This window comes from Pogona vitticeps, chromosome 2 (genome assembly GCF_051106095.1).
Source record: "Pogona vitticeps strain Pit_001003342236 chromosome 2, PviZW2.1, whole genome shotgun sequence".
NCBI classification, from domain to species: domain Eukaryota; kingdom Metazoa; phylum Chordata; class Lepidosauria; order Squamata; family Agamidae; genus Pogona; species Pogona vitticeps.
The window spans coordinates 13,988,373-14,015,275 of record NC_135784.1 but is presented as its reverse complement, the minus strand read 5'-3'; the positions used below and the strand labels follow the sequence as shown (position 1 = coordinate 14,015,275).

At 45.4% G+C, this 26,903-nt stretch overlaps 2 protein-coding genes across 2 annotated transcripts in view; both read right to left on the bottom strand.

Annotated features, from left to right (window-relative positions):
- Positions 1-14,157, bottom strand: part of LOC110070029 (uncharacterized) — a 44,020-nt gene extending 29,863 nt beyond the window's left edge. Inside the window, exon 1 of the mRNA XM_078387580.1 lies at positions 12,327-14,157. The gene's annotated coding sequence lies outside the window, so the exon portion shown is untranslated. The remainder of the gene's footprint in view (positions 1-12,326) is intronic.
- On the bottom strand, positions 460-23,756 carry LOC110071591 (uncharacterized). The gene is made up of 4 exons (XM_078386775.1): positions 23,496-23,756; positions 19,739-21,765; positions 8,912-9,483; positions 460-2,680 (listed from the first exon to the last, which is right to left on the bottom strand). The coding sequence occupies exons 1-4, from the start codon at positions 23,684-23,686 to the stop codon at positions 1,175-1,177; spliced, it is 4,296 nt and encodes a 1,431-aa protein (XP_078242901.1). The 5' UTR covers positions 23,687-23,756; the 3' UTR covers positions 460-1,174.
- Positions 23,757-26,903: the final 3,147 nt, after the last annotated feature.

Genomic DNA, 26,903 nt, shown 5'->3' with positions numbered 1-26,903 from the left:
AGAAATAAATACAAATAAAGTAAATAAAACAACAACTTTCTATCCCAAGCCATTTTTTCCAAACACCTTCAAACCCCTTTAAGAACACGTTCCTTTCCATTGCTTTAGTCTTTTCATTCTTCTTCTCCAGTGTTCTCAAGGCATTTCCAAATAAACACAGCCCTTCTAGGAGTTGTCATTGTTTTCCAGGTGCCATCTGACCCCACCTGGAATTTTTCATAGCCAGGCAGGGATTTGAACCCGGGTCTCCTGAGTGAAAATCTGACATGTTTGGCTCTTATCAATGCCTTTTAATCTTCACATCCACTGTAGTCTTGATTTCAGTGTTCCTTTCAAACAGCTAAAATAATACCTATAATTTATATTGTGCCACTCCAGGTATACAAGGCGGATGATGGGCACTGATGAAAAAAGGATTTCCGGGTGAAAGTGACCCTTTCTACACACACTCTCTCTCTCTTTTTTTAACAGACAAAACCTTTATTGGCATAGAGAATAAAACATAACCAAACTGATTCATTAAGTGCCCCACGCTTACAAAATCCAGGAGGGAGGAAAGCAGAGGACCAAACCCCACCAAGAAACATTTAATTGAAAGCAAGGCTTCTCTTTCTCACAATTGAGCTGATGAAATCTGCAATTCTACACTCTTTTCAATCTGCTTTGTTTCCTATCCATATGAGATTATGTAAATTTAAACTTTATTTAATGCAAAACTTCTCACTTTATCAAGAACAATGGATCGATATCTGAACTGGGGAAAAATCTATCTAGTATTTTAATACGCTGCTCCTTACGAAGCTCGACTGTGCTTCTCTTTTCACAAAGGAAGGTCCTGTATAATAAGGAGCGACCAGAGTCCCCGTCTCCCAGCCATCATCATCTCTGCATCACGTGGTTCTTCTTGTAGTCTTGGTGTCTCCCAAAGGGCACTGCGCGGATCGGGGCCACACCAGTTCATCAGGGGACTAGAGGGATGCACTCTTCACTGTGGTTCACCCGGAAGAGGTATAAATTCCTCCAACGTCACAATTTTATTTCATTGGGGTTGTTGTTAAAAGCCACCTTGTCACCACTTTCCTACTCAAGAAAAAAATGAGTAAAAAACAAGAATAGAAATTCTAATATAAAAAAAGACTTTTCACTGTATTAGCAACTTTGCTATCAATTATTTTCAGCAGGAATGTTTGATATTAAACCTGGTGTGAATTTTGTGATGTTGATTGAGCCTTCCACCTGAAAGGAAGCTTTTCCCACACTCCATACATTTGAAGGGCTTCTCTCCTTTGTGAACCATTTCATGGGAACGAAGGTTCCCCCTTTGACTGAAGCTCTTTCCACACTCCAGGCATTTATAAGGTTTCTCCCCTGTGTGGATTCGGGAATGCAGAGTAAGTTTACCACTCTCACGGAAGCTCTTTCCGCACTCCTGGCACTTAAAGGGTTTCTCCCCTGTATGGACTCTCCGGTGTTGTCTAAGGGTCTTGGCTGACTTTAAATTTTTTCCACATTCGGTGCATTCATAACATTTCTCCGCAATATGAGTTGCATGGTGTATCTTGACTTGATTCTTCTGTTTGAAGGCCTTTCCGCACTCCAAACATTTAAATGGTTTCTCTCCAGTGTGGATTATTTGATGGGGAGTAAGTGCTGACTTTGTAATGAAGCACTTTCCACACTCATTACACTTAAAGGTTTTCTCCCCCGTGTGGGTGCGCTGATGATTAACAAGACCTCGTCCATGAATGAAACTCTTCCCACACTCCAGACAGTGAAATGGCTTCTCCCCTGTGTGAATCCTTTGATGAATAGTAAGGTGAGAACTTTGCAAGAAAGTCTTCCCACACTCCAGACATTTATATGGTTTCTCCCCTGTGTGAGTTCTTTCATGAGAAACAAGGTGATGCTTTCTACTAAATCTCTTTCCACACTCCAGACATTTATATGGTTTCTCCCCTGTGTGAGTTCTTTCATGATCAGAAAGGTGATCGTTTCTACTAAATCTCTTTCCACACTCTAGACATTCATAGGGTTTCTCCCCAGTGTGAATTCTTTCATGGATAACAAGGTTAATTTTATGGCTAAAGGTCTTCTCACACTCTTGGCATTCAAGGGGCTTCTCGCCTGTATGGATCTTATTATGTGAACGAAGGTATGCCTTCAAACGGAAAGCCTTTCCACACTCCAGACATTTAAATGGCTTCTCTCTTGTATGAACGCTTTGATGGCTGAGAAGGGAATCTTTCAATCTAAAGCATTTTCCACATTCCTTGCATTCGAATGGCTTCCGCCCCGTGTGGATACTCTGGTGGGTTTTCAGGTTTGTCCTCTGGCTGAAACTCTTTCCACACTCCAGACATTTATATGGCTTCTGGCCTGAGTGAATTCTTTCATGAGCTGTAAGAATTTTTTTCAACCTGAAGTGTTTCCCACACTCCAGGCATTCAAAGGGCTTCTCCCCTGTGTGAATTCTCTGATGAGAATTTAAATTTGACTTCTGCCTGAAGGTCTTTCCGCACTCTAAACATTTATATGCTTTCTCCACAGGGTGCACTCTTTGATGCAAGGCGAGGCTGCTCCGACTGAATCTCTTTCCAGATTCCCAGCATTTCAATGACTTTTCTTTTCCTTGACTAAAATTCTTTCTACGTGCTACCCGTTTGTATGGTTTCTCACCTTGGTGATGTTACATACAGCACTGATGTTACCTGTCTGTCATGGGTTTGGAGGGAAAGTTCCATCCTATGGGGAGTGGAAGGCGGGACATCAGGAGGAGGGGCTGTACTGTATAAATATGTGATGCCTGTGTGGAGAGTTTAGAAGAGATGCTGAGAGACACTGGGTTGTGACGAAGCAGCAGCTGGGAAGAAGAAGCTGTTGTGGGAGTCTGTGTGTCAGACAGGGTACTACTGTGTGTCAGAGTACCAACCTGATAGGTTCAGGTGTCTGTTGGTTAGCCAGAACTGATAGGTTCAGGGTCTGTGCTTTAAGTTAAGGGTTCTGGGTGAACCAAACTGTATGCTTGTATGAGTGAGAATAAGCCACGTTACTTTACCCTATTCACCTGATTGTTTTATTTACCCTGTTTGTATTTAAATAAACCTTATTCTTTTTATTGTTTAAAAATCCATCCCTGGTCTGTGTGACTTCTTGAAGGGAATGGTTGGTGGCAGCTTAGTGTAACTGTGTGGCAGATCCCAGTAGGTCTGGGTTTGTCACATTGATTGGTGTCCAGCGTGTGGGATACGACTGGTCCAGTTGTCCAGCGGTCCAGCAAAGCCTTGGCAAGTGTGCCCAGAGCAAGGGGGGTCTAGTCAGGGACAGTCTGAGGCGCGTAGGTAATCTTCTAGGTGTACCTCACGGGGAGGTGCGCTAGTAGAAGAACGTGCCAACTGGGGAGACTTAGATTAAGGTGCTCTGAGGTAGCCTAGTTTTGGCGGGAAAAAGCTGAGGCAAAACTGCGTAGCAACAGCGAGCTAGCTTGCCAGCTGAGAGGCCCAGCAGAGGGGGGTAGGCTCTGACTCGATACTGTTGCAATTTAGTGCTGAAGAACAGCAGCAATCTCTAGGGAGAGCTGGTTCTGAGGCAAGAAGGAAAAAAGTGGTCGTTTTATTTTGAGGCTTGACTTTTTAAAGCAGCCTGTTCTGAGGGGGGATTATGCCCTTGACTCGAAGCCAAGTAGCAGACATGAGTGATGTGAAAGACCCCCAGATTGACCAAGGTTCTGAGGATGAATTTGGCTCAGTGCAGGGTGACAGCACAGGAGAGCAGAACCCAGAACTTAGAAAATTGCTCATAGCCCAACAGCATGAACTGAGGATGAGGCAATTTGAAATGGAGGAAAGGGAAAGAGAAGAAAGGGAAAGAGAGAGACAGAGACAATTTGAATTGGCATTGGAGAGAGAGAAAATGGCGTTTGAATTAAAAAAACTGGAGCTGATGAATCAGAACAATAATAATAATAGGGATTCTGAGGGAGGCCAATTGTCTAAGGCTGACCTGAAGAAATTCCCTGTGTACCACAAGGGAGATTGTCCTGAGGTGTTCTTTTCCTTAGTGGAAAGAGCGTTTGTGGACTTCTCAGTGAGGGAAACTGAGAAGATGACCATCATGCGATCTTTAATCAGTGGTAGCCTGGCTGAGGTTTATGCCGAGATGCCTGAGGAACTGATGAAAGATTTTGCAGAGTTTAAAAAACTGGTGTTTGCCAGACATGGGATAAATGCGGAGCAGCTGAGACAAAGATTCAGGTCCCTCACCAAGAAACCAGAACAGACTTTTACCCAAGTGGGGGCCCAATTGGTGAGGCTGCTTGAGAAATGGCTATCGCAGGAGGGGATAGAGACCTATGAGCAGCTTAAAGATTTGATAGCACTGGAACAGTTCTATTCAGTCCTGCATGGGGAATTGAAATTCCAGGTGAGGGAAAGGAAACCGAAATCTGTGGCAGCAGCCGCAGAGATCGCGGATTTTATTTCCCAAATAAGAAAGCCCTTGGGTGAGGGGAAATCTGTAGGTAAACCCAAAGAAACCTACAGCAAGTACTCTCAGGGACCAGGGAAAAGCCAGCAAGGGGGAGGGGCCCATGGTGAAGGGAAGCCCTCAGACATGAAACAAAGACCTCAGATTTTGGAGGGAAAACCAAAACAAGATGAGAGAGAATCAAAATACACCAGAAAATGCTATTTCTGTCAGGGAAAGGGTCATCTAATCTCAGAGTGTGAGAAATTAAAGCAGCTAAAAGGAATGGTGCCTCAGAATTCTAGTGGGACCAAGCCAAAAGCTGTGTTCTGTGTCCAGAAAGAGCAAAGCTCAGTGTCACTGAGGGAGCCTGTTGCCATGGCTACTCAGTCTGGAACAGCTACCTCTGCTGATCAGGCTGAGGAAAATGGTCCTCTTGTGGAAGTAAAGCGCTGCTTGCTGGTGAAAACAGATTCTCAGTTGTTTGAGACAGCAGGGGTGGACGTAGGAATACTTGACCGTCAGTATAGGGGGCTGCGGGACACTTGTTCCCAGGTAACCCTGTGCCATCCAGATATCATCCCTAGGGAGTTTATAATCCCAAATGAGAGCATGAAGGTGGCAGGGATTGAGGGGCAGGTAATCTCTCTGCCAGTAGCAGAGGTACCTGTCAACTTTCAAGGCTGGAGGGGAGATTGGCGGATAGCGATTTCATCGACTCTGCCAGCAGCCGTGCTCGTGGGAAATGACCTGGCTGAACATGTGAAACGGGTGCTAGTGATTACACGCTCACAAGCCACCACGGGGACAGTTCAGGGGGGTAATGATGAGCCAGAGACGGAAGCAGAGGGGAGTTCAGAAGCTGTGGTGGAAACCTTAACCACAGACAGCAGATTTGGACAGGAGCAAAAGGCAGACGCCACTCTCCAAAAGTGTTTTGAACAGGTGACTGACGCCCAGCTAACACCTGAAACCCCAGTGAGATTTCTGGAGAAAAAGGGGATTTTATATAGAGAAACCCTGAGGAATATCTCAAAAGGGGGAGATGGGATCAGAAGTCAGCTGGTGGTACCTGAAAAGTATCGCCCCATGATCTTACAAAGGGGTCACTCTGACATGTTTGCTGCACACTTAGGAGTGAACAAAACACAGCAGAGAATCACACAGAATTTCTACTGGCCTGACATAGGGAAGCAGATCAGGGAGTTCTGTAAACAATGTGATGTGTGTCAAAGGCAGGGGAATAACCGCGACAGGACCAAAGCAAAGTTGTGCCCTTTGCCTGTGATTGACACTCCGTTCAAATGCATAGGGGTGGATATTGTGGGACCTTTGCCCAAGGCCACAAAGAGGGGGAACAGGTTCATCCTAACCATTGTGGACCATGCCACAAGGTATCCTGAAGCCATACCCTTGACTAACATTGAAACTAACACAGTGGCCGATGCTTTGGTGGGGTATATGTCCAGGATGGGATTTGCCTCAGAGATAATCACAGATTTGGGCGCATCGTTCACATCAAAGCTCATGAAACGCTTATGGCAAATCTGTGGAATTAAGCACAAGGAAACCACTGCTTATCATCCTGAAAGTAATGGGTTAACTGAGAAGTTCAATGGGACTCTAATGCGCATGATTAGGGCTTACTTGGCAGAGAATCCAAACAATTGGGACCAGAAGCTGCAATCCCTTTTGTTTGCTTATCGATCAGTGCCACAAGCCAGTACCGGGTTCAGTCCATTTGAACTTTTATTTGGGAGAAGGGTGAAAGGGCCCCTTGATTTGATCAAACAAAATTGGGAGCAGATCACCCAGGATGACCCACAAGACGTTGTGACATACATAGACACCTTGATGAATGACCTAAGGAGAAATCTAGAGCTGGCAGCAGAAAACCTGCAAGCTCAGAAGGTCAGACAGAAAACATGGTATGACCACAAAGCTAGAGAGAGGCACTTTGACCCAGGGGAGGAAGTGCTTTGGCTTAGGCCCTGCAGAGAGAATAAACTGCAGCTCAAATGGGCAGGACCATATAGGGTCATTTCCAAAATGTCAGACCTGAACTACCTAATAGAGCAGGAGGAGAACCAAGCAAGGAGGGTGGTTCATGTGAATGCCCTAAAACCCTATTACAGAGGGGAACAGAGGGTTTTATTCGCGATAAAATCAGCTGAGAGTGAGGAAGCTGAATTACCCTTCTGGGAGGGTAGAGGGGAAGTAAAATACAACCCAGAGGAGGTAAAGATCAGTCCTGCACTCACCCAAGACCAGCAGCAAGAACTAAAAATGCTGCTTAGTAAATATCAACAGGTGTTTTCCAACAAGCCGGGGATAGTGAAGGGAGTGATGCATCGGATCCATACAGGGGATGCACCCCCGCAGGCAGTATCCCCATACCGAGTAACGGGACCCTATAGGGACAAGGTGCGGAAGGAGCTGGACGAGATGCTGAGGGAGTACATAATCGTCCCCTCTTCTAGTCCTTGGTCCTCTCCGATAGTCCTTGTGGACAAGCCTGATGGGAGCATTAGGTTTTGTGTTGATTACAGGAAATTGAACCGTGTAACCACTCCTGATGCCTACCCAATGCCCAGGCTAGACAACCTGATTGAAACCATAGGGGGTTGTCGGTTCATCTCATCATTGGACCTGGTAAAGGGATATTGGCAATTAAGAATTGATCCCAGGGATCAAGAAAAGACTGCCTTTTGCAGCCCTTTTGGTCTCTATGAGTTTCGAGTCCTGAGCTTTGGTCTCAGAAATGCACCAGCCACATTCCAAAGGCTGATGGACCAGACCTTGGCAGGGCTCAGTGACTTTACAGTGGCCTACATTGACGACATAGGGATCTTCAGTAATACCTGGGAAGATCACCTGATACACCTGGAGTTAGTGCTGCAGAGGTTAAGTGCAGCAGGGCTAACAGTAAAGGCCAGCAAGTGTCAGCTGGGTAGCCCAGAAATAAAATACTTGGGTCACATGGTAGGGGGAGGAATGATAAAACCCCTGGAGGCCAAAATAGAAGCTGTTCGTGATTGGCCTAGACCCACCACCAAGAAAAAAGTCAAATCATTTCTTGGGTTGGTGGGCTACTACAGAAAGTTCATCCCGAGGTTTAGCGAGATTGCGGCTCCGCTGACCGATCTGACGAGGAAGACGGCTGATGACCGCATCCCGTGGACCAGCGACTGTGAGGCGGCGTTCCAGAGGTTGAAGGAGGCGTTAATCAACTATCCAGTCCTGCGGGCTCCAGACTTCGACCGGGAGTTCATCATCTACACCGATGCGTCTAACAGCGGGGTAGGAGCAGTTCTGTGCCAGGAGGATGAGAATGGTGACCAGCATCCAGTGTCCTACCTGAGTAGGAAACTTCAAAAAGGTGAGAGACATTTGGCAACCGTGGAGAAGGAGTGTTTGGCCATAGTCTACGCGATCCAGAAGGCCAAGCCTTACATCTGGGGAAGACATTTTATTCTGTGTACTGACCATTCACCATTGCAATGGTTAAAGACAATGAAAACCCACAATAGCAAACTTATGAGGTGGGCTTTAAATCTACAGGACTATGACTTTGAAGTGAAGGTGGTCAGAGGGTCAGTGAACTGTGTTGCTGACGCCTTATCAAGAAGACCTGAAGAATGAAGACGGCGAAAGAAACATGGACTATGTGTATATAATAAAGACACAAAGGTTAAATGTACCTGTTTTTTTTGAATTGGTTTGTATGAATAAAGGTAAATTGATGTAATGTATATGGTAAATGTTTAAATGCTTAATTGCTATGGTTAACTTAGAATGTAAGTAAGTATAATATGGTATGTATAACTGTTGTTGTGTATTTTACCCAGGTTGTTTTTTTGGTGAAAAGCACTTTTAGCTTTCCCCCTACAAAACAACTTATAAAGAGGGGAGGTGTTACATACAGCACTGATGTTACCTGTCTGTCATGGGTTTGGAGGGAAAGTTCCATCCTATGGGGAGTGGAAGGCGGGACATCAGGAGGAGGGGCTGTACTGTATAAATATGTGATGCCTGTGTGGAGAGTTTAGAAGAGATGCTGAGAGACACTGGGTTGTGACGAAGCAGCAGCTGGGAAGAAGAAGCTGTTGTGGGAGTCTGTGTGTCAGACAGGGTACTACTGTGTGTCAGAGTACCAACCTGATAGGTTCAGGTGTCTGTTGGTTAGCCAGAACTGATAGGTTCAGGGTCTGTGCTTTAAGTTAAGGGTTCTGGGTGAACCAAACTGTATGCTTGTATGAGTGAGAATAAGCCACGTTACTTTACCCTATTCACCTGATTGTTTTATTTACCCTGTTTGTATTTAAATAAACCTTATTCTTTTTATTGTTTAAAAATCCATCCCTGGTCTGTGTGACTTCTTGAAGGGAATGGTTGGTGGCAGCTTAGTGTAACTGTGTGGCAGATCCCAGTAGGTCTGGGTTTGTCACAGGTGAATCTTTTGATGATTCGTCAACATTTTCAGTCGAAAGGTCTTTCCACATTGAAGACAATCAAATTGCTTGTTGTCTGTGTGGGTCCTAAGGTGTCTAACAAAGTTTCCATTCTCACTGAAACTCTTTCCACACTCAATGCATTGAAATGGCATCTCCCCTGAGTGAATTCTTTCGTGGACGGTAAGATGGGATTTCCATCTAAAGCTTTCTCCACACTCCAGGCACTGAAATGGCTTCTTGTCCGCATGGATCCTGAGGTGTTTAGCAAGGTTTGCAAACCGACTGAAACTCCTTCCACACTCCAAGCCTGTAAATGGTTTCTCTCCTTTGTGAACTTTCTCATGGCAATCTAGGGCTGATTTACGGGTAAAGGTTTTCCCACATTTGGGGCAATCATGGGTTTCCTCTCCCTTGGATGTTTTCTGAGGGACTTGGACTTCCTCTGGAGAAGAAATGGATGCATCCATCTTCTCATCTACGTGATTTCCTCCAAGTTTCTTCGCTCCAGCTTGATTCTCAACAGCCTCTTCAGCATCCAGACATTCACTCGTTTCCCCTGGCATTTGATGTCATCCTCTTTTCTTTTTTTCCATAATTTTCCTCCTAAAAGGAGAGTAAATGAAAGTGAGTGGGGAAAACAAATTTTCACATCGTGACAAATCCGATGAACAGACAAAAAAGAATGCAGAAGAATAAAATCCAGCTCTGGAAGGACACACCTTCACAAACATGAGTGGGGAGGTTGACTCTGTCACCAGTCATTCCACCTTTTTTCCTGACATAACGTCTGTGACGTCCTGTGAGGAAATGGTAGTTTTCCATGCTGGGAAAGAGATCCATGGTTAGAAACAGATGGGGGTGGCTTCGGAGCTTTCATTAAATGTGTGCATATCACTATAGAATTGAAAGGTGGGAAAAGGCATGTTTAAAGGAAAGCCCTTCTTGTCAATCTAGTTTTCAGTCCCTTTTTATTTCATGGTCTGTCTCTGTGGGTGAAGGAGGAATAGAAAAGAGAGAGAAAAGTGAAAGTGAGCCGTCTCCTCAAATAAAAGTGTTGGAGAAAGAGAGAGAGAGAGAGAGAGAAAAGAAAAAGAAGGACTGATTGTAGAAGAAATTGATGGGAAGGAATTAAAGGAGAAAGAAGTAAAGGTAGAAGTTGGTCTGCTAGAGGAAGTAAAGGGAAAAGAGGAGGAGGAGTTAACTCTACCAGTATGGGAGGAGGATAAAAAAGATCAAGAGAGAAGGAGAGTTTTGTGTACTGCGGGGAGAGATAAAGAAGGAGGAAGTGAGAGTGCGAGGAGGAAACGAGGAGGAGTTCAGGTATGGAAAAGCGCACAAACTATTAGAAGACTTCCCCAACTTAAAAACAGAAGGACTTTTACCCGACCCTGATCTAAAAGATAAAAAGGTGACTGTGACGGAGACCGAGGAATGGGCGGTGGTAGTCTTCTCTCAAGGGCAAAGGTCATTGGAGGAGGGTGATCCGACCAGATTCGTCCTTCAATCAGCCACCCTGCGAGAATGATTGGGCCAGACATTCTTGTTGCAGCACGATATGTACAGTAAGGAGCGCTTCGTTGAGGAAGCCCACAGAGAAAGGGCAGTTTGGACTTGCCCCTCAATAAACTCCCCTAAATCGCCGTTTGGACTTCTACTTTCTCCCTATGAACAATTAACGGACCTTAGTTGTTTTGATCCTGTTGAAGTTATTGTTGAATCACCTAATGTTAGTACAAGTGAATCTGTTAATCATTTGAATGGATCTCCATGGTCATTTCCCGCCAAAACGGAGGAACTGCTTCAATCTCCTAATGAACCCAATTACACTGTGCTTTTGGGGGGGCACAAGACGTTCCTTCAGGTTACGTTTCATCCCCTCTCCATAAACAAAAAGCCTTGAAATGCTATTTCTCATGCATCGTACGCCTGTTGATGTGCAAAGCTAATCTCTCTCTCTCTCTACCAAGAGATAAATATGACATCTATTTCTTGATTTCCAGTGACAGAATTGATTGTCCTGTTCCATCCATCCATCTAAAATATTTTTACCCCACATATCTCCTTTTAAAAGGATCCAAGGTGCATTATATAATGAAAAACAAAATATTAAAAGCTAAAAACAGTAAATTGTGCAATTACTAAAGAAGTATAAAGAACGTTGTATATAAATTCCTTGGTAAAAGCCTTGCACAAAAACATAAAAAAGATCTAGAAGCAAGGGAATATAAATCATCTAATATCAAGGAAATATAAATATAAATACTCTGATTTATTGTCCCCTAGAGAATCAGTCCCTGAGAGAAGGTCTGCCTGAAGAGAAAGGTCTTTACCTGCTTGTGGAAGGACAGAAAAAGTGGGGCCAGTCTGGGCTACAGGGGGAGGGAGTCCCAGAGCCTGGAATCAGTCACAGAGAAGTCCTCTCTCATATTCCCAGGGCTTGTAGGACTGAAAGAAAGGCCTCTCCTGATGATCTGAATGCCCAGGCAGGCTCATAAATGGAGACGTAGCTCTAGAGACAGGAAGGAGCTGCACAGCCAGCCAAATCACCAGAAGGAATCATGTCCAGACAGATCAAAGGAAGTAATATGGCATCTTATTTCTGTTTTGGTCAGATCCTCCTGGAATCCTGTGTCCACGTCTGGACTTAGGAGATTTTTAAAAGGATCTGGAGAAGCTGGAAGGTGTTCAGAAGACAGCAGGTGACTTCTTGTGTAACTTGTTACACTGCTCACTACCTAACAGCAATTGCTCACTGGTAACTGTGTTTCCCATAACTAGTTACTTCTAAGCTCTTTTCCTCCTTGCATCCTTTTCTTCTTAACTTTTTCTGGAACACCTCAGAAGTGACATTAAAAGTTTTTGGAGGTGTGCATGTGTGGGCAATCTGAGTTTACAACATCCCCGGACCAGCTTGGCCACTGGAGTGGTCGTCTAGAAAAGGAAATATTTCAGTATTTGGGAAACACCAAAAGTGCCTGCAGTTTGTTTAATGTCCAAATGCCTCAGGAAGCTCAGATAAAGAGGGGTGGAGAGCGGGTGTCACAATGAAACTTACAATCCCTGATAACCCGCATTAGTCATAGCTAAAGCAGCTCTCCCTTCTCACATCCCCCCCCAACCGGATATAGTACCTACGTATTTTGTGAGGGACCAAAGCCTTGATTATCTTTCAGAATGAGTGCTTTTACCTGTTCGCTGCCAGCAGACAAAGAGGGAATCAAGTCTGTGGGATGAAACCAGAAGAAAATAAATTGCTTTCAGAAATAATACAATATCCGTTCTGGGAAAAGTTTATTTTTGGACCTAATTTCCCAGAATACTTCAGACACCTTGGCAAGTGGATGGAGGATTCTGGGATATGATATAGATTAGAGAAAAGGGACAAAGGAAACAAAGATACCTGTGATTCACCTGCAGGAAGTCAGGGTTGATACTCCTTCCCTTCCCTCCAGGTAAAGCTCACTTGGCTCAGTCCAAATATATTAGGTCTTGCAAGTTCTTCATGTGTCCCTCTGCGGCATCTTTGCTTCCTGGACTACAACTCCCACCATCCCCAGCACCAGCCTTACTGGTTCGGGATTCTGGGAGTTTTAGCACACCTTTTTAAAGGAGGGCTTTGGATTTTGTTTTTGGAAAAATAAGTTTCTTAAGATTACAGTTGGTAACATTCTATCCAGCGCCTGGAAGAGTTATGGGACTTGCAGTCCAGAGGAAAACGTGTCTTTCCAAAATCGCCTTTTCAGATTGGCGCCTCGGGAGCAGGAAAAGGAAGGGCTTTAGGGCATGGAAGGAGCACTTCCGGTGAGAAAGGCCTCCTCTTTGTTTCCATATATTTCCCACCTCTCTAGGAATTTCCCACTCTGTGGTGGTTAACCCCTTCAGAGCCAAACGCTAAGATACAGGAGGAAAGGAAAAAATTATAGTCTTGTGATTATTCTTCTTTTCCTGCTTTCTACTATGGGAAACAATTCCCCTTAAAAAAATTCCTTGGAATTTATACAGCATTTTTTGTGAATGTAAACCCATTCTCTGGGTTTTTTCCCCCCTAACTTGATCATAAAACTGAACCAAGAAGGTGGTGTCTTCGACTAAATCCTTCCTGGCAGGAGGTTCAAAATGCCCAGGGAAGAGGAGGCACTGAAATTCGAGGTGGAGGGCTTGGGTCTACAGTGGGGTCTTGACTTGAGAACTTAATCTGTATTGGAAGGCGGTTCTCAAGTCAAAAAGTTCTCAGGTCAAATCTGCATTTCCCATAGGAATGCATTGAAAACCATTTGATCCGTATCTGCTCTTTTCTGTCCATAGAAACTAATGGGAAGCTGCTATTCTGCCTTCGACCACTAGAGGGGGATATTTTGTTTCTTTTTTTTCTTAGGTCAAGAAAGGTTCAGGGAAGGCAGGGAAAATACAGTCCAGGCAGGACAGTACCAGGCAGTCCGAAGACTGTCTCCCAATCCACTCTCTAAACGCTGGGAGGAGTGAGGAAGCAGACAGGCACCCTTTTCACTGGCCAACAGTTAACTGAAAGTTCAAATTTTGCACTTTCCCTGCCTCCCACGTGGTTTTTTTCAGTTCTTAACTCAAATCTAAGTATGTAAGTCAAGTCAATATTTTCCTGTGAGAGTGGTTCTTAAGTCAAAATGTTCTTAACTCAAGCCGTTCTTAAGTCAAGACCCCACTGTACTCAGATGTAAGTCCCTTCAAGCTAAATGGCCCTGACTTCCAGGTAAATGGATCTAGGAGGGCAATACATGGTCTAAAAAGGAACAAAAAAGCTCAGCTCTCCCTCTGCTCGGATGCAAACAAGGTTCTGAACATTAAAAAAATTAACTACAGTATTCTCCTTGGGTTCAGAGACAGACGAAGAGAAAAAAGACTGAACATGTAAGAAGAAGGTCCAAGATTTCAGGGAACACATGATAGGGAAGAAAGGCCTTTCTTTATTGGTCTCAGAAGGTTGAACAATTGAAAGCCTGTGGCTTCCTTGATGGAGCCTATCACTCTCATATTCGCACTTCCTCTCTTCCTACTGCTTTCCACTTCTGGGGCCATCCCTGTGAAATATTGGTTCAGCCCAAAGGGGTGGGGCTAAGAAAGAGAAGGGCTGAGAGTAAGAGGTCTTTGAATCAGAAAGAGCAGGAGAGCTGAAGCCGCCCGAGCTGTTCTTGACATTTAGAGAGCTATGGCGCTTTGCCAACCGGGTCGAGGGGGCTTTGAAGATGCCACGCATGGCACTGATCCTTTATTATTATTATTATTATTATTATTATTATTATTATTATTATTATTATTATTATTATTATTATTATTATTATTATTATTATTATTATTATTATTATTATTATTATGCGGCTAACATCAGGTAATAAAAGTATACATACATACAACAACGAAAATAATAAAAACTTTACAAAAATAGAAACCAAGTGCAGCGGAAAAGAAAATAAACATCAGGAATTGTCTGGAGGAAAGGCCTGCCGAAACATCCACGTCTTCAATTGCTTCTTAAAGATACCCAGTGAGGGAGCCCCGCGAATCCCAGGAGGTAGATTGTTCCAGAGGCGAGGAGCCACCGCCGAGAAGGCCCGATTTCTTGTCTTCTCCTTCCGGGCCTCCCTCGACGTTAGGCTCCTCAGCCTCACCTCCTGGCTCACTCGAGTGACACGGGTAGAACTTGGTGGGAGTAGGCGTTCCGCCAGATATCAAGGCCCTAAACCGTTTAGGGCTTTATACGTAAGCGTCAACACTTTGAAGTCGATGCGGAATCGGATGGGCAGCCAATGCAATGCGGCCAGAGTGGGCGAGATATGTTGGAATTTTCTCACTCCACTGAGTAATCTGGCCGCCGCATTCTGCACCACCTGTAGTTTCCGCAGCAGCCTCAAAGGAAGCCCCACGTAGAGCGCATTACAGTGGTCTAATCTTGAGATTACGAGCGCATGCACCAAGGTGGTGAGCGCCCCCACATCTAGGTAGGGCCGCAGCTGGGCTATCCTCTTGAGATCAAAAAAGGCGGTTCGGACCACGGACACCACCTGGGATTCCATAGTGAGCGCCGGGTCCAGATAGATCCCCAAACTGCGGACCCCATCCTTGGCAGGGAGGGTCAACCCCCCAAAAGAGAGGGAGTTTCCCAAAACCCCCACTGTGGGGACACCCATCCTCAGTACCTCCGTCTTGTCCGGGTTCAGCCTCAGCCCGTTCTCCTGCATCCATTGCAGTACGGCCCCCAGGCAGCGCTGAAGGCACAGAATGGCATCTCCTGCGGTTGGCAAAAAGGAGATGTAGAGCTGAGTGTCATCCGCATACTGATGACACAAGGCTCCACACCCCCTGATGACCCCACCCAGCGGCCTCATGTAGATGTTAAATAGCATTAGGGAGATAATCGACCCCTGTGGAACCCCACAATTGAGGCTCCACGGGGCCGAGACTCTCTCCCCAAGCTGCACTCTCTGGGGACGGTCCTCCAAGAAGGAACGGAGCCAGGCCAATGCCAGGCTACCTATTCCCAACTCGGAGAGCCTCCCCAGGAGGATACCATGGTCAATGGTATCAAAGGCCGCTGAGATGTCTAGGAGAACCAACAGAGAAACTTTGCCCCTGTCGGCCTCCCTCAGTAGGTCATGGCACAGGGCGACCAATGCCGTTTCTGTACCATGGCGCGGCCTGAAGCTCGACTGAAATGGATCCAGGGCATCTGTTTCATCCAGGAGCGCTTGAAGCTGATCGGCCACCACCCTCTCGACCACCTTGCTTAGGAAAGAAACGTTGGCGATGGGTCTATAATTGCCAATTTCATCCGCCGCCAAACTAGGTTTCTTCCTAATGGGCCTAATGAGTGTCTCCTTGAGGGCAGATGGGAATCTGCCCTCAAGGAGAGACCCATTAATTATTACCGTGGCCCATTCTGTTGTTAAAGGCCTGGCTGCTTTGATTAGCCAGGCCGAGCAAGGGTCCAAGGAGGAGGTGGTGGCACGGCAGCGATCAATCACCCTGGCCACAGAGTCAGGCGTGATAGACTGAAAAGAGTCAAGTATCACCGGGCAGGACGGAGCGCTGGACATCTCAGCTCGACTCACTGTATTCAAAAAAGGAGAGAGGTCCCGGCGGATGGCCTCCACTTTTGATTTAAAAAATGCTGCAAATTGGACTGGCGAAAAACTAGGGGGAGGCCCATCACCCAGACCTATTCCGTATAGGTCGCGTACTATACGGAATAGTTCCGCCTACTGATTGGACGCCTCGCTTATCCGGTTAGCGAGGTATGATCTACTGGCAGCCTTTACCTTGGCAAGGTAAAGGTTAGTAGCGACCTTGACAGCTATCCAATTGAAATCCGTCGGGTCCTTTCTCCACTTGCGCTCTAGCCATCTCCTGACCCGCTTCAACGCCCGAAGATCCTGATTAAACCAGGGCGCCGGGCGGTCTCTGCGGCGGAGAGGGCGTTCAGGAGCGATCGTGTCTATGGCCCTAGTCACTGCGGCATACCAGCCGTCAACCAGAGCCTCGACAGGAGTGCCAGCCAGGTCAGATGGTACACCTCTCATGGCTTCCTGGAATCCAATCGGATCCAGTAACCTTCGAGGGCGGGCCATGACAATAGGACCCTGCTCCCTGCGAGGAGGGAGAGCCATTTTAAGGGTGCATTTTATTAGGTGGTGGTCCGACCATGACAAGGGTACCGACTCAAGGTCAGTCACCATCGGACCACTCTCGCTCCCATTAGTGGAAAAAAACAGGTCAAGTGTGTGGCCACCCACGTGGGTGGGGCCGTTAACATGTTGGGACATGTTCAAGAAGGCCATGGTCTCCAAGAACTCAAGAGCTGGCCCAGAGGTCTCTGCCCCCGCATGCACGTTGAAATCCCCCAAAACTAGTAGCTTCGGGGAACCCAGCAGTGCCGCGGATACAAAGTCCACCAGCTCCGGTAGGGAAATGGCTGGGTCGCGGGGAGCACGGTACCCCTTCTGTGTCATGGATACCCGACCCAGTTGAGGAAGATGTCTTGAATTTGTGTCTGAATGTGAATTCAAAGGCATACTTGTGTCTTGCAATTTCACAAGCAACCTCTGTATTGGTGCTGTTGCCTAGGCCTCCGGTGCACAAAATGTAGTTGTCCCGTTGTCTGTCATATATTTGTGCATTAAAAAAGATTCATTTTATGAAATTCTGTTTGCAAGGTATATCAATAGAAATAAGCGGATACTAATACTGTATTAGCTGGGCTATAAATATGATGAAAACTGCACCAAGACAAACAATAACACTATTAACGGGGAGGAGGAAGGAAAAAGGAAGACACAGCACTAGCAATCAGATCAATAAAAATAATCATGTCCAGATCAGACCCGCCTATTTTGGTCAGACCCGCCTGGAATCCTTTCTCCAATTCTGGACACCGGAGATAAAAAAAGGATGCAGAGAAGTTGAAAACTGTCCAGAAGAGAGCAGTGGACTTCTTGTGTAACTGTGTTAAGAACTTGTTACAGTCCTCACTACCCAATGGCAATTACTCACTGGTAACGGTGTTTCCCATAACTAGTTACTTCATTTTCTCTTTAACTCTTTCTGGTACACCTCAGAAGTGAAACTGGAAGTTTTTGGAGGTGTCTATGTGTGGGTGAGCTGAATTTACAACATCCCCGAACCAGCCTGGCCACTAGAGTGGTCATGTGGAAAAGGAAATATTCCAAGATTTGGGAAACAACAAAAGTGCCTGCAGTTTGTTTAATGTCCAAATGCTTGAGGAAGCTCAGGTAAAAAGGGGTGGAGAGCGGGCGTCACAACGAAATTTACAATCCCTTATAAGCTGTAGTTCTTGTTGTTTAGTCATTAAGTAATGTCTTACTCTTTGTGACCCCATGGACCAGAGCACGCCAGGCCCTCCTGTCTTCCACTGCCTTCCGGAGTTGTGTCAAATTCATGTTAGTAGTTTTGATGACACTGTCCAACCATCTTGTCCTCTGTCGCCCCGTTTTCCTTTTTCCTTCATATTTTCCCATCATCAGGGTCATTTCCAGGGAGTCTTCTCATGAGATGGCCAAAGTATTGGAGCCTCAGCTTCAGGATCTGTCCTTCCAGTTCTACTCAGGGATGATTTCCTTCAAAATGGATAGGTTTGTTCTCCTTGCACTCCAGGGGACTCTCAAGAGCCTCCAGCAGCACAATTCAAAAGCTTCAATTCTTCGGTGGTCAGCCTTCTTTATGGTCCGGCTTCTTTATGGTCCACTGCCATACATCACTACTGGAAAAACCAATGCGGACCTTTGTTGGCAAGGTGATGTCTCTGCTTTTTAAGATGCTGTCTAGATTTGTCATCGCTATCCTCCCAAAAAGCAGGCGTGTTTTAATTTCGTGGCTCCTGTCACCATCTGCAGTGAACCCAGAGCCCAAGAAAGTAAAATTTATCACTGCCTCCATTTCTTCCTATTCTGTTTGCCAGGAAGTGACGGGACCAGTGGCCTTGATCTTAGTTTTTTGATGTTGAGCTTCAGACCATTTTTTTAACCTGTAGAAGTCATAGCTAAAAGAGCTCCACCCCCCGCCTCGAAATATTCCCTTAAGTGTTTTATGAGGGACCAAATACCACCTTGAATATCTTTCAGAATCAGTGTTTTTTCCAGTTTGCTGCCATGGGCTTATTAGGCAGAAGGAGAGATAACCTGAGGTCATTCACAAGCACAATAAAATTGACAAGAGTTCTTCCCATGCCAGCAGACAAAGAGGGAATCAGGTTCATGGGATGAAACCAGAAGAAAATAAATTGCTTTCGGAAATAATACAATCTCCATACTGAGAAAAGTTTATTTTTGGACCAGATTTCCCAAAATCTTCCACCCACCCTGTCAAGCGCTATGCTGGATGGAGGATTCTGGGACATGTAGTCCAAAGAGAAGCATTTTGTTCCTCCGCATGATAAAAGGAACAAAGGAAAAGTGCAGGATGGAATAATGAGGCTGAAAGCATGAGATGAAGTTAGAGAAAAGTCACACAGGAAGCAAAGATTCACCTGCGATTCACCTGCAGGGCACCGATGAAAAAGGATTTCAGGGTGAATGTGACCCTTTCTACAAACACACACAAACACACTGTTTTTTGACAGACAAAACCTTTACTGGCATAGGGAATAAAACATAACCAAACTGGTTCATTAAGTGCCCCACGCATACAAAATCCAGGAGGGAGGAAAGCAGAAGACCAAACGCCACCAAGAAACATTTAATTGAACGCGAGGCTTCTCTTTCTCACAATTGAGCTGATGAAATCTGCAATTCTACACTCTTTTCAATCTGCTTTGTTTCCTATCCATATAAGATTACGTAAATTTAAACTTTATTTAATGCAAAACTTCTCACTTTATCAAGAACAACGGATCGATATCTGAACTGAGGGGAAAATCTATCTAGTATTTTTATATGCTGCGCCTTACGAACCTCCACTGTGCTTCTCTTTTCACAAAAAAAGGTCCTGTATAATAAGGAGCGGCCAGAGTCCCCGTCTGCCAGCCATCATCATCATCTCTGCATCACGTGGTTGTTCTCGTAGTCCTGGTGTCTCCCAAAGGGCACTGCGCGGATCGGGGCCACACCAGTTCATCCGGGGACTAGAGGGACGCAGTCTTCACTGTGCTTCACCCGGAAGGGGTATAAATTCCTCCAACGTCACAATTTTATTTCATTGGGGCTGTTGTTAAAACCCACCTTGTCACCACTTTCCTATTTAAGAAAAAAAATGAGTGAGAAACAGGAACAGAAGTTCTAATGTTAAAAAAGACTTTTCACTGTACAGTACTAGGGACTTTGCAATCAATCATTTTCAGCAGGAATGTTTGATATTAAACCTGGTGTGGATTTTGTGGTGTCTATTGAGACTTCCACCTGAAAGGAAGCTTTTCCCACACTCCATGCATTTGAAGGGCTTCTCTCCTTTGTGAACCATTTCATGGGAACGAAGGCTCTCCCTTTGACTGAAGCTTTTTCCACACTCCAGGCATTTATAAGGTTTCTCCCCTGTGTGGATTCGGGAATGCAGAGTAAGATGACCACTCTGACTGAAACACTTTCCACATTCCTGACACTTAAAGGGTTTCTCTCCTGTATGGACTCTTTGGTGTTGTCTAAGGGTCTTGGCTGACTTTAAATTTTTTCCACATTCAGTGCATTTATAACATTTCTCTGCAATATGGGTTGCATGGTGTATCTTAGCTTGATTCTTCCATTTGAAGGCCTTTCCACACTCTGGACATTCAAATGGTTTCTCTCCTGTGTGGATTATTTGATGGCTAGTAAGTGCTGACTTTGTAATGAAGCACTTTCCACACTCATTACACTTAAAGGGTTTCTCCCCCGTGTGGGTGCGCTTATGTTGAACAAGAGCTCCACCAAAAATGAAACTCTTCCCACACTCTAGGCAGTGAAATGGCTTCTCCCCTGTGTGAATCCATTGATGAACAGTAAGGTGAGAACTTCGCGTGAAAGTCTTCCCACACTCCAGACATTTATATGGTTTTTTCCCTGTGTGAGTTCTTTCATGAGAAGCAAGGTGATCGTTTCTACTAAATCTCTTTCCACACTCCAGACATTCATAGGGTTTCTCCCCAGTGTGAATTCTCTCATGGAAAACAAGGCTACTTTTTTGGCTGAAGGTCTTCCCACACTCTTGGCATTCAAAGGGCTTCTCGCCTTTGTGGATCTTGTTATGTGAAGAAAGGCTTGCCTTCAAACGGAAAGCGTTTCCACACTCCAGACATTTAAAAGGCTTCTCTCTTGTATGAACGCTTTGATGGCTGAGAAGGGAAACTTTCAATCTAAAGCATTTTCCACATTCCTTGCATTCGAATGGCTTCCGCCCCGTGTGGATACTCTGGTGGGTTTTCAGGGTTGAGCTCTTCCTGAAACTCTTTCCACACTCTAGACATTTATATGGCTTCTCCCCTGAGTGAATTCTTTGATGAGCTGTAAGAATTTCTTTCACCCTGAAGCATTTCCCACACTCCAGGCACTCAAAGGGCTTCTCCCCTGTGTGAATTCTCTGATGGGAATTTAAATTTGACTTCTTCCTGAAGGTCTTTCCGCACTCTAAACATTTATATGGCTTCTCCCCAGTGTGCACACTTCGGTGCAAGGCAAGGCTGCTCCGACTGAAACTCTTTCCACATTCCCAGCATTTCAATGACTTACTTTCTCCTTGACCAATTGTCTTTCTACATGCCACCTGTTTGTATGGTTTCTCACCTTGGTGAATCTTTTGATGATTCATCCAGGATATTTTCAGATGAAAGGTCTTTCCACATTCAAGACATTCAAATGGCTTGTTGTCTGTGTGGGTCCTGAAGTGTTTAGCAAAGTTTGCACTCTGACTGAAACTCTTTCCACACTCCATGCATTGAAATGGCTTCTCCCCTGATTGAATTCTTTCATGGACGGTAAGATGTGCTTTCACTCTAAATCTTTTTCCACACTCCAGGCATTGAAATGGCTTCTTGTCTGCATGGATCTTGAGGTGTTTAGCAAGGTTTGCAGACCGACTGAAACTCTTTCCACCCTCCAGGCCTGTCAATTGTTTTTCCCCTTTATGGACTTTCCCATGGCGATCTAGGGCTGATTTACAGGGAAAGGTTATCCCACACTCAGGGCACTCATGGGTTCCCTCTCCTTTGGATGTTTTCTGAAGTACTTGGGCTTCGTCTGGAGGAGAAATGGAAGCATCCATCTTCTCGTCTATGCACTTTCCTCCCATTTTCTTCATCCCAGCTTGATTCTCAACACCCTCTTCGGCATCCATGCATTCACCCTTTTCACCTGGCACTTGATGTCCTCCTCTTTTCTTTCTTTTCACCATTTTCCTCCTAAAATAGAGAGGAAATGAAAGTGAGTGGGGATAACATATTTTCAGATCAAGTGACAAACCCAATGAACAGACAAAAAGCATGCAGAAGAATAAAATCCAGCTCTCGGTGGATCCACCCGATCAGTGGGGAAGTTTATTCTGTCACCAGTTAAGATGCTGAGGAAACTAAAGAAGGGTTTTGTCTTGCTCCTCTCTGTTGTACAGAGATGGGACCAGCCATTCCAACTCCTTTCCTGACATAACATCTATGATGTCCTGTGAGGAAATAATAGTTTTCTATGCTGGGAAAACCCTGGTGAAATCCAGGGTTAGAAACAGATGGGGTTGCTTCAGAGCTTTCATTAAATGTGTGCAGATCACTCTAGATTTCCCTCAAAAGTTGCAGGGTGGAAAAAGGCTTGTTTAAAGGAAAGCCCTTCTGTCAATCTAGCTTCCAGTCTTTCTCACGGTCTGTCACTCCGCCAGGACGTTGCATCCCCTCTCCATACTCCCCCCCCGAAATGCTATTTCTCATGCATCATACACCAATTGAGGTGAAAAGCTATTCTCTCTAGATTACCAGAGGACGTATGGGCAAGATTCTAACTGCTGAAGTGAAAGCTAACGTTGACTGAAGATATAACTACAGTGGTGCCCCGCATAGCGAGGTTAATCCGTTCCGGATTAACCCTCGCTATGCGAAATCGTCGCTAAACGGGTAGGGAAAATGTATTGAAACGCATTAAACTTAGTTTAATGCGTTCCAATACCTTTCTTACTTACCCGTTCAGCGAGGATTCCAATTGCCGGCAGCCATTTTCGCGCCTTCGCTAAGCGAGGGCACGGCGTGAAAACGGCTGCCGGCAGCCATTTCCGGGCTTCCGGCGGCCATTTTGGAGCCGCTGAACAGCTGTTCGGCGGCTCCAAAATGGCCGCCGCAATACCCAATCTTCGCAATGCGGGTTTTCCCCATTGCGACGATCGGGTATGTTTCCGTATAGCGATCCCGAAAAAGGGATCGCTATACGGAAACATCGCTATACGGTGCACTCGTTAAGCGAGGCACCACTGTACATAGATTTTATTTGATTTCTTTCAATCAATCAATCAATCAATCAATCAAATCTAAAATATTTTACACCACATATCCAAGGTGGTTTATGTAATTTATGTAATTAACAACACAATATTAAAAACTTAAAACAGTAAATTCTTCAACTATTAAGGAAGAATAAATAACTCCTCATATTTTACTCCACATATCTCTTAAAAATGATCCAAGGTGGTTTATGTAACTGACAACACAGTATTAAAAGCTTAAAACAGTAAATTTGAAAGCGGTGATGGTGGAAGTGGCAGTAAAAGGGGAAATCCAGGGCACGGAGGAGGTGCCTTGAGACCCCACTCCAGATCTGCCGCCAGCGCCAACTGCTCTGGATCCTGGCCCACTGCCTGTCAGGGCACCCGTACCGCGGCTGCAGCCGCCTCATCAGGTTTGATTGCGGGGGGGTGGCGATCCTGTGACTTATGTTGTGAGCCGCCTAGAGTGGTCAACCGACTAGATAGGCAGGATATAAATAAAAAAAATAAAAAAATATAAAAAAATAATAAATTATGGCTTGCGTGCCCACAGAATGGGCTCTGCGTGCCAGCTGTGGTATGTGTGCCATAGGTTCACCATGGATGGTCTAGGGGGAATCATCACTCTCCTCCTATTATTGGTCCAAGGACCTTGTAGCCATTAGCAACCTGGAGGCAGTCTCTCCTTTCCTTATCTCTTCTCTCCACTTCCCTTTCCCGCCTTTTTCAACTGCTCTTCCCTCCTCCTCCTCCTCCTCCTCTTCTTCTTCTTCTTCTGCTTCTTCCGCCCCCTTGAGGGACTCCTCCCAGGTTTCCTCTGAAGGCATCAAGAATCCACCGTCTCTCTCTTTCAGTCTCATTTGTGAGAATGGACAGCGCTCCAGTCAGCGGTGACTCAGACAAGGAAATATAAACCATCTCATTTATTGACTCAATCAGTCACTGGAAGAAGGTCTGCCTGAAGTGAAAGGTCTTTACCTGCTTGTGGAAAGAAAGGAAAGATGGGGCCAGCCTGCCTCCAGGGGGAGGGAGTCCCAGAGCCTGGGATCAGTCCCAGAGAAGTCCTCTCTCATATTCCCAGGGGTTGCAGGACTGAGCGAAAGGCCTCTCCTGATGATCTGAACACCCGGGCAGGCTCATAAATGGAGACGTAGCTCTTGAGATAGTTTGGGTGTGAGCGAATTAGGGCTTTATAGGTTAGAACCAGGATGTTGAATCCAGCCAAGGGATGTGTCCCTATGACCAGGTCACACCTGTCCAGGAAAAGCGCAGCTGGAGCACTACTTTTAATGGTGCAAAGGAACTCCAGGTGGGGCTGCTGTTGACGACCACGCCAATCCTGTAGTGAAGACAAATCGTGGCATATGGGCATCAGAGAAGAGCTCCCTCAAAAGCCCTCCGGACGGCCGTTCTGCAAGAACGGTTGCTCTGAATGTTTCTGCCTGAAGTCATCGCGTTGATGCTTCCCTAGAAAGCCCTAACCAGCTGGGCTCTCCCAGAGATTTTGAGACAGAAGCTCTCCCTAGATTTGCTCCGTCATGAAGGCCTGCTTGGGGTGAAGGCCCTCTCTGTGGCCCAAGGGTGGAGAGCAACACATACTGTGGCGATGTGGAAGAGAGGGGTTGTAACTCTTCCACGATGGAGCTGCTGTTGTTGCATCCCACCTTGGATAGATTATATGAGCTGGGCTATAAATACTGCATTATCAAAACAAAGACAAACAAGATGACTATTAACAGGGAAGCATGCAAAGTCCCATAGTTAGACTGCGGGAAATAGAGGCAAAATATATTTGATCAGTGTGGTCGGACGGACGGACGGACGGACGGACGGACGGAAGGACGGAAGGAAGGAAGGAAGGAAGGAAGGAAGGAAGGAAGGAAGGAAGGAAGGAAGGAAGGAAGGAAGGAAGGAAGGAAGGAAGGAAGGAAGGAACTCCACACTCAGCCAAATCATTAGAAGTAATCATGTCCAGATCAACGAAAGTAATATGGCATCTTATTTCTGTTTTGGTCAGAACCGCCTGGAATCCTGTGTCCAATTCTGGATACTGGAGAAGAAAAGAAGGATGTGGAGAAGGTGGAAAGTGTCCAGAAGAGAGCAGCTGACTTCTAGTGTAACTGGGTAAGAACTTGTTACACTGCTCACTATCCAACAGTAATTACTCACTGGTAACTGTGTTTCCTGTAGCTACTTTTTTCTAAGCTTTTTCTCTCTCTGCATACTTTCCTCTTTAAGGAACAGTTCGGAAGTGAAATTATAAGTTTTCAGAGGCATGTATGTGTGGGCAAGCTGAGTTTATAACATCCCCTGACCAGCTTGGCCACTGGAATGGTAAGCTAGAAAAGAAAATATTTCACGATCTGGGAAACAGCAAGAGTTAAGCCAGTTTTTTTCATGTCCAAATGCCTTAGGAAGCTCACATAAAAAGGGGTGGACAGTGGGTGTCGCAAAGAAACTTACAGTCCCGTACAACCTGCACTTTGTTGTTGTTTAGTTGTTAAGTCGTGTCCGATTCTTCGTGACCCCATGGACCAGAGCATGCCAGGCCCTCCTGTCTTCCACTGCTTCCCAAAGTTTGGTCAAATTCATGTTGGTAGCTTCGATGACACTGTCCAACCATCTCATCCCCTGTCATCCCCTTCTCCTCTTGCCTTCACATTTTCCCATCAGGGTATTTTCCAGGGAGTCTTCTCTTCTCACAAGATGGCCAAAGTATTGGAGCCTCAGCTTCAGGATCTGTCCTTCCAGTGAGCACTCAGCGTTGATTTCCTTCAGAATTGACAGGTTTGATCTCCTTGCAGTCTAGGGGTCTCTCACGTGTTTCCTCCAGCACCATAATTCAAAAGCATCAAATTTTCTCCACTTTCACCCTCATTAATGGAACTTAGTTGTTTTGATCCTGTTGACGTTATTGTTGAATCACCTTTGAATGGATCGCCATAGTTATTTCCCACCAAAGAGGAGGAACTGCTTCAATCTCCTAATGAACCCAATCACACTGTACCTTTGGGGGGCCACAAGAGGATCCTTCGGGTTAAGTTGCATCCCCTCTCCATAAAAGAAAAGCCTTGAAATGCTATGTCTCATGCATCATACGCCTGTTGATGTGAAAACCTAATCTCTCTGTCTCTAGCAAAGAGATATGACATCTATTTGTTGATTTCCAGTCTCAGTATTGATTGCCCTGTTCCATCCATCCATCCACCAGTCCATCCATCCGTCCATCCATCTAAAATATTTTTACCCCACATATCTCCTTTTAAAAGGATCCAAGGTGCGTTATATAAAGGGACGTGGTGGCGCTGCGGGCTTTTTTTTCTCCTTGCATCCTTTTCTCTTCAACTTTTTCTGGAACACCTCAGAAGTGACAGAAGTTTTTGGAGGTGTGCATGTGTGGGCAATCTGAGTTTACAACATCCCCGGACCAGTTTGGCCACTGGAGTGGTCATCTAGAAAAGGAAATATTTCAAGATTTGGGAAACAGCAAAAGTGCCTGCAGTTTGTTTAATGTCCAAATGCCTCAGGAAGCTCAGATAAAGAGGGGTGGAGAGCGGGTGTCACAACGAAACTTACAATCCCTGATACCCCGCATTAGTCATAGATAAAGCAGCTCTCCCTTCTCACACACACACACACCCAGAAATAGTGCCCAAGTATTTTGTGAGGGAACAAATTCTGCCTTGATTATCTCTCAGAATGAGTGCTTTTACCTGTTTGCTGCCGTGGGCTTGAAGGCAGAAGCAGAGATAACTTGACGTCATTCACAAGCACAATAAAATTGACAGAGTTCTTTCTATGCCAGCAGACAAAAAGGGAATCAAGTCTGTGGGATGAAACCAGGAGAAAATTAATTGCTTTCAGAAATAATACAATATCTGTTTATTTTTTGAGTAAATTTCCCAGAATCCTCCGGCCACCCTGGCAGATGCTATGCTGGATGGAGGATTCTGGGACATGTAGTCCAAAGAGAAGCATTCTGTTCCTCCACATGATAAAAGGAACAAAGGAAAAGTGCAGGATGGAATAATGAGGCTGAAAGCATGAGGTGAAGTTAGATGGAAGGGAAAAGGTCAC

What these genes read in the sequence shown, in the direction of transcription:
- LOC110071591 (XM_078386775.1), bottom strand. Translation starts at nt 23,686, where the DNA reads ATGAGACTGAAAGAGAGAGACGGTGGATTCTTGATGCCTTCAGAGGAA. An exon ending in GTTTAATATCAAACATTCCT is followed by an intron (nt 9,484 to 19,738) that starts GCTGAAAATGAT and finishes AAAGAGGATGAC; the next exon opens with ATCAAATGCCAGGGGAAACG. An exon ending in CGAATCATCAAAAGATTCAC is followed by an intron (nt 2,681 to 8,911) that starts CTGTGACAAACC and finishes ATGTAACATCAC; the next exon opens with CAAGGTGAGAAACCATACAA.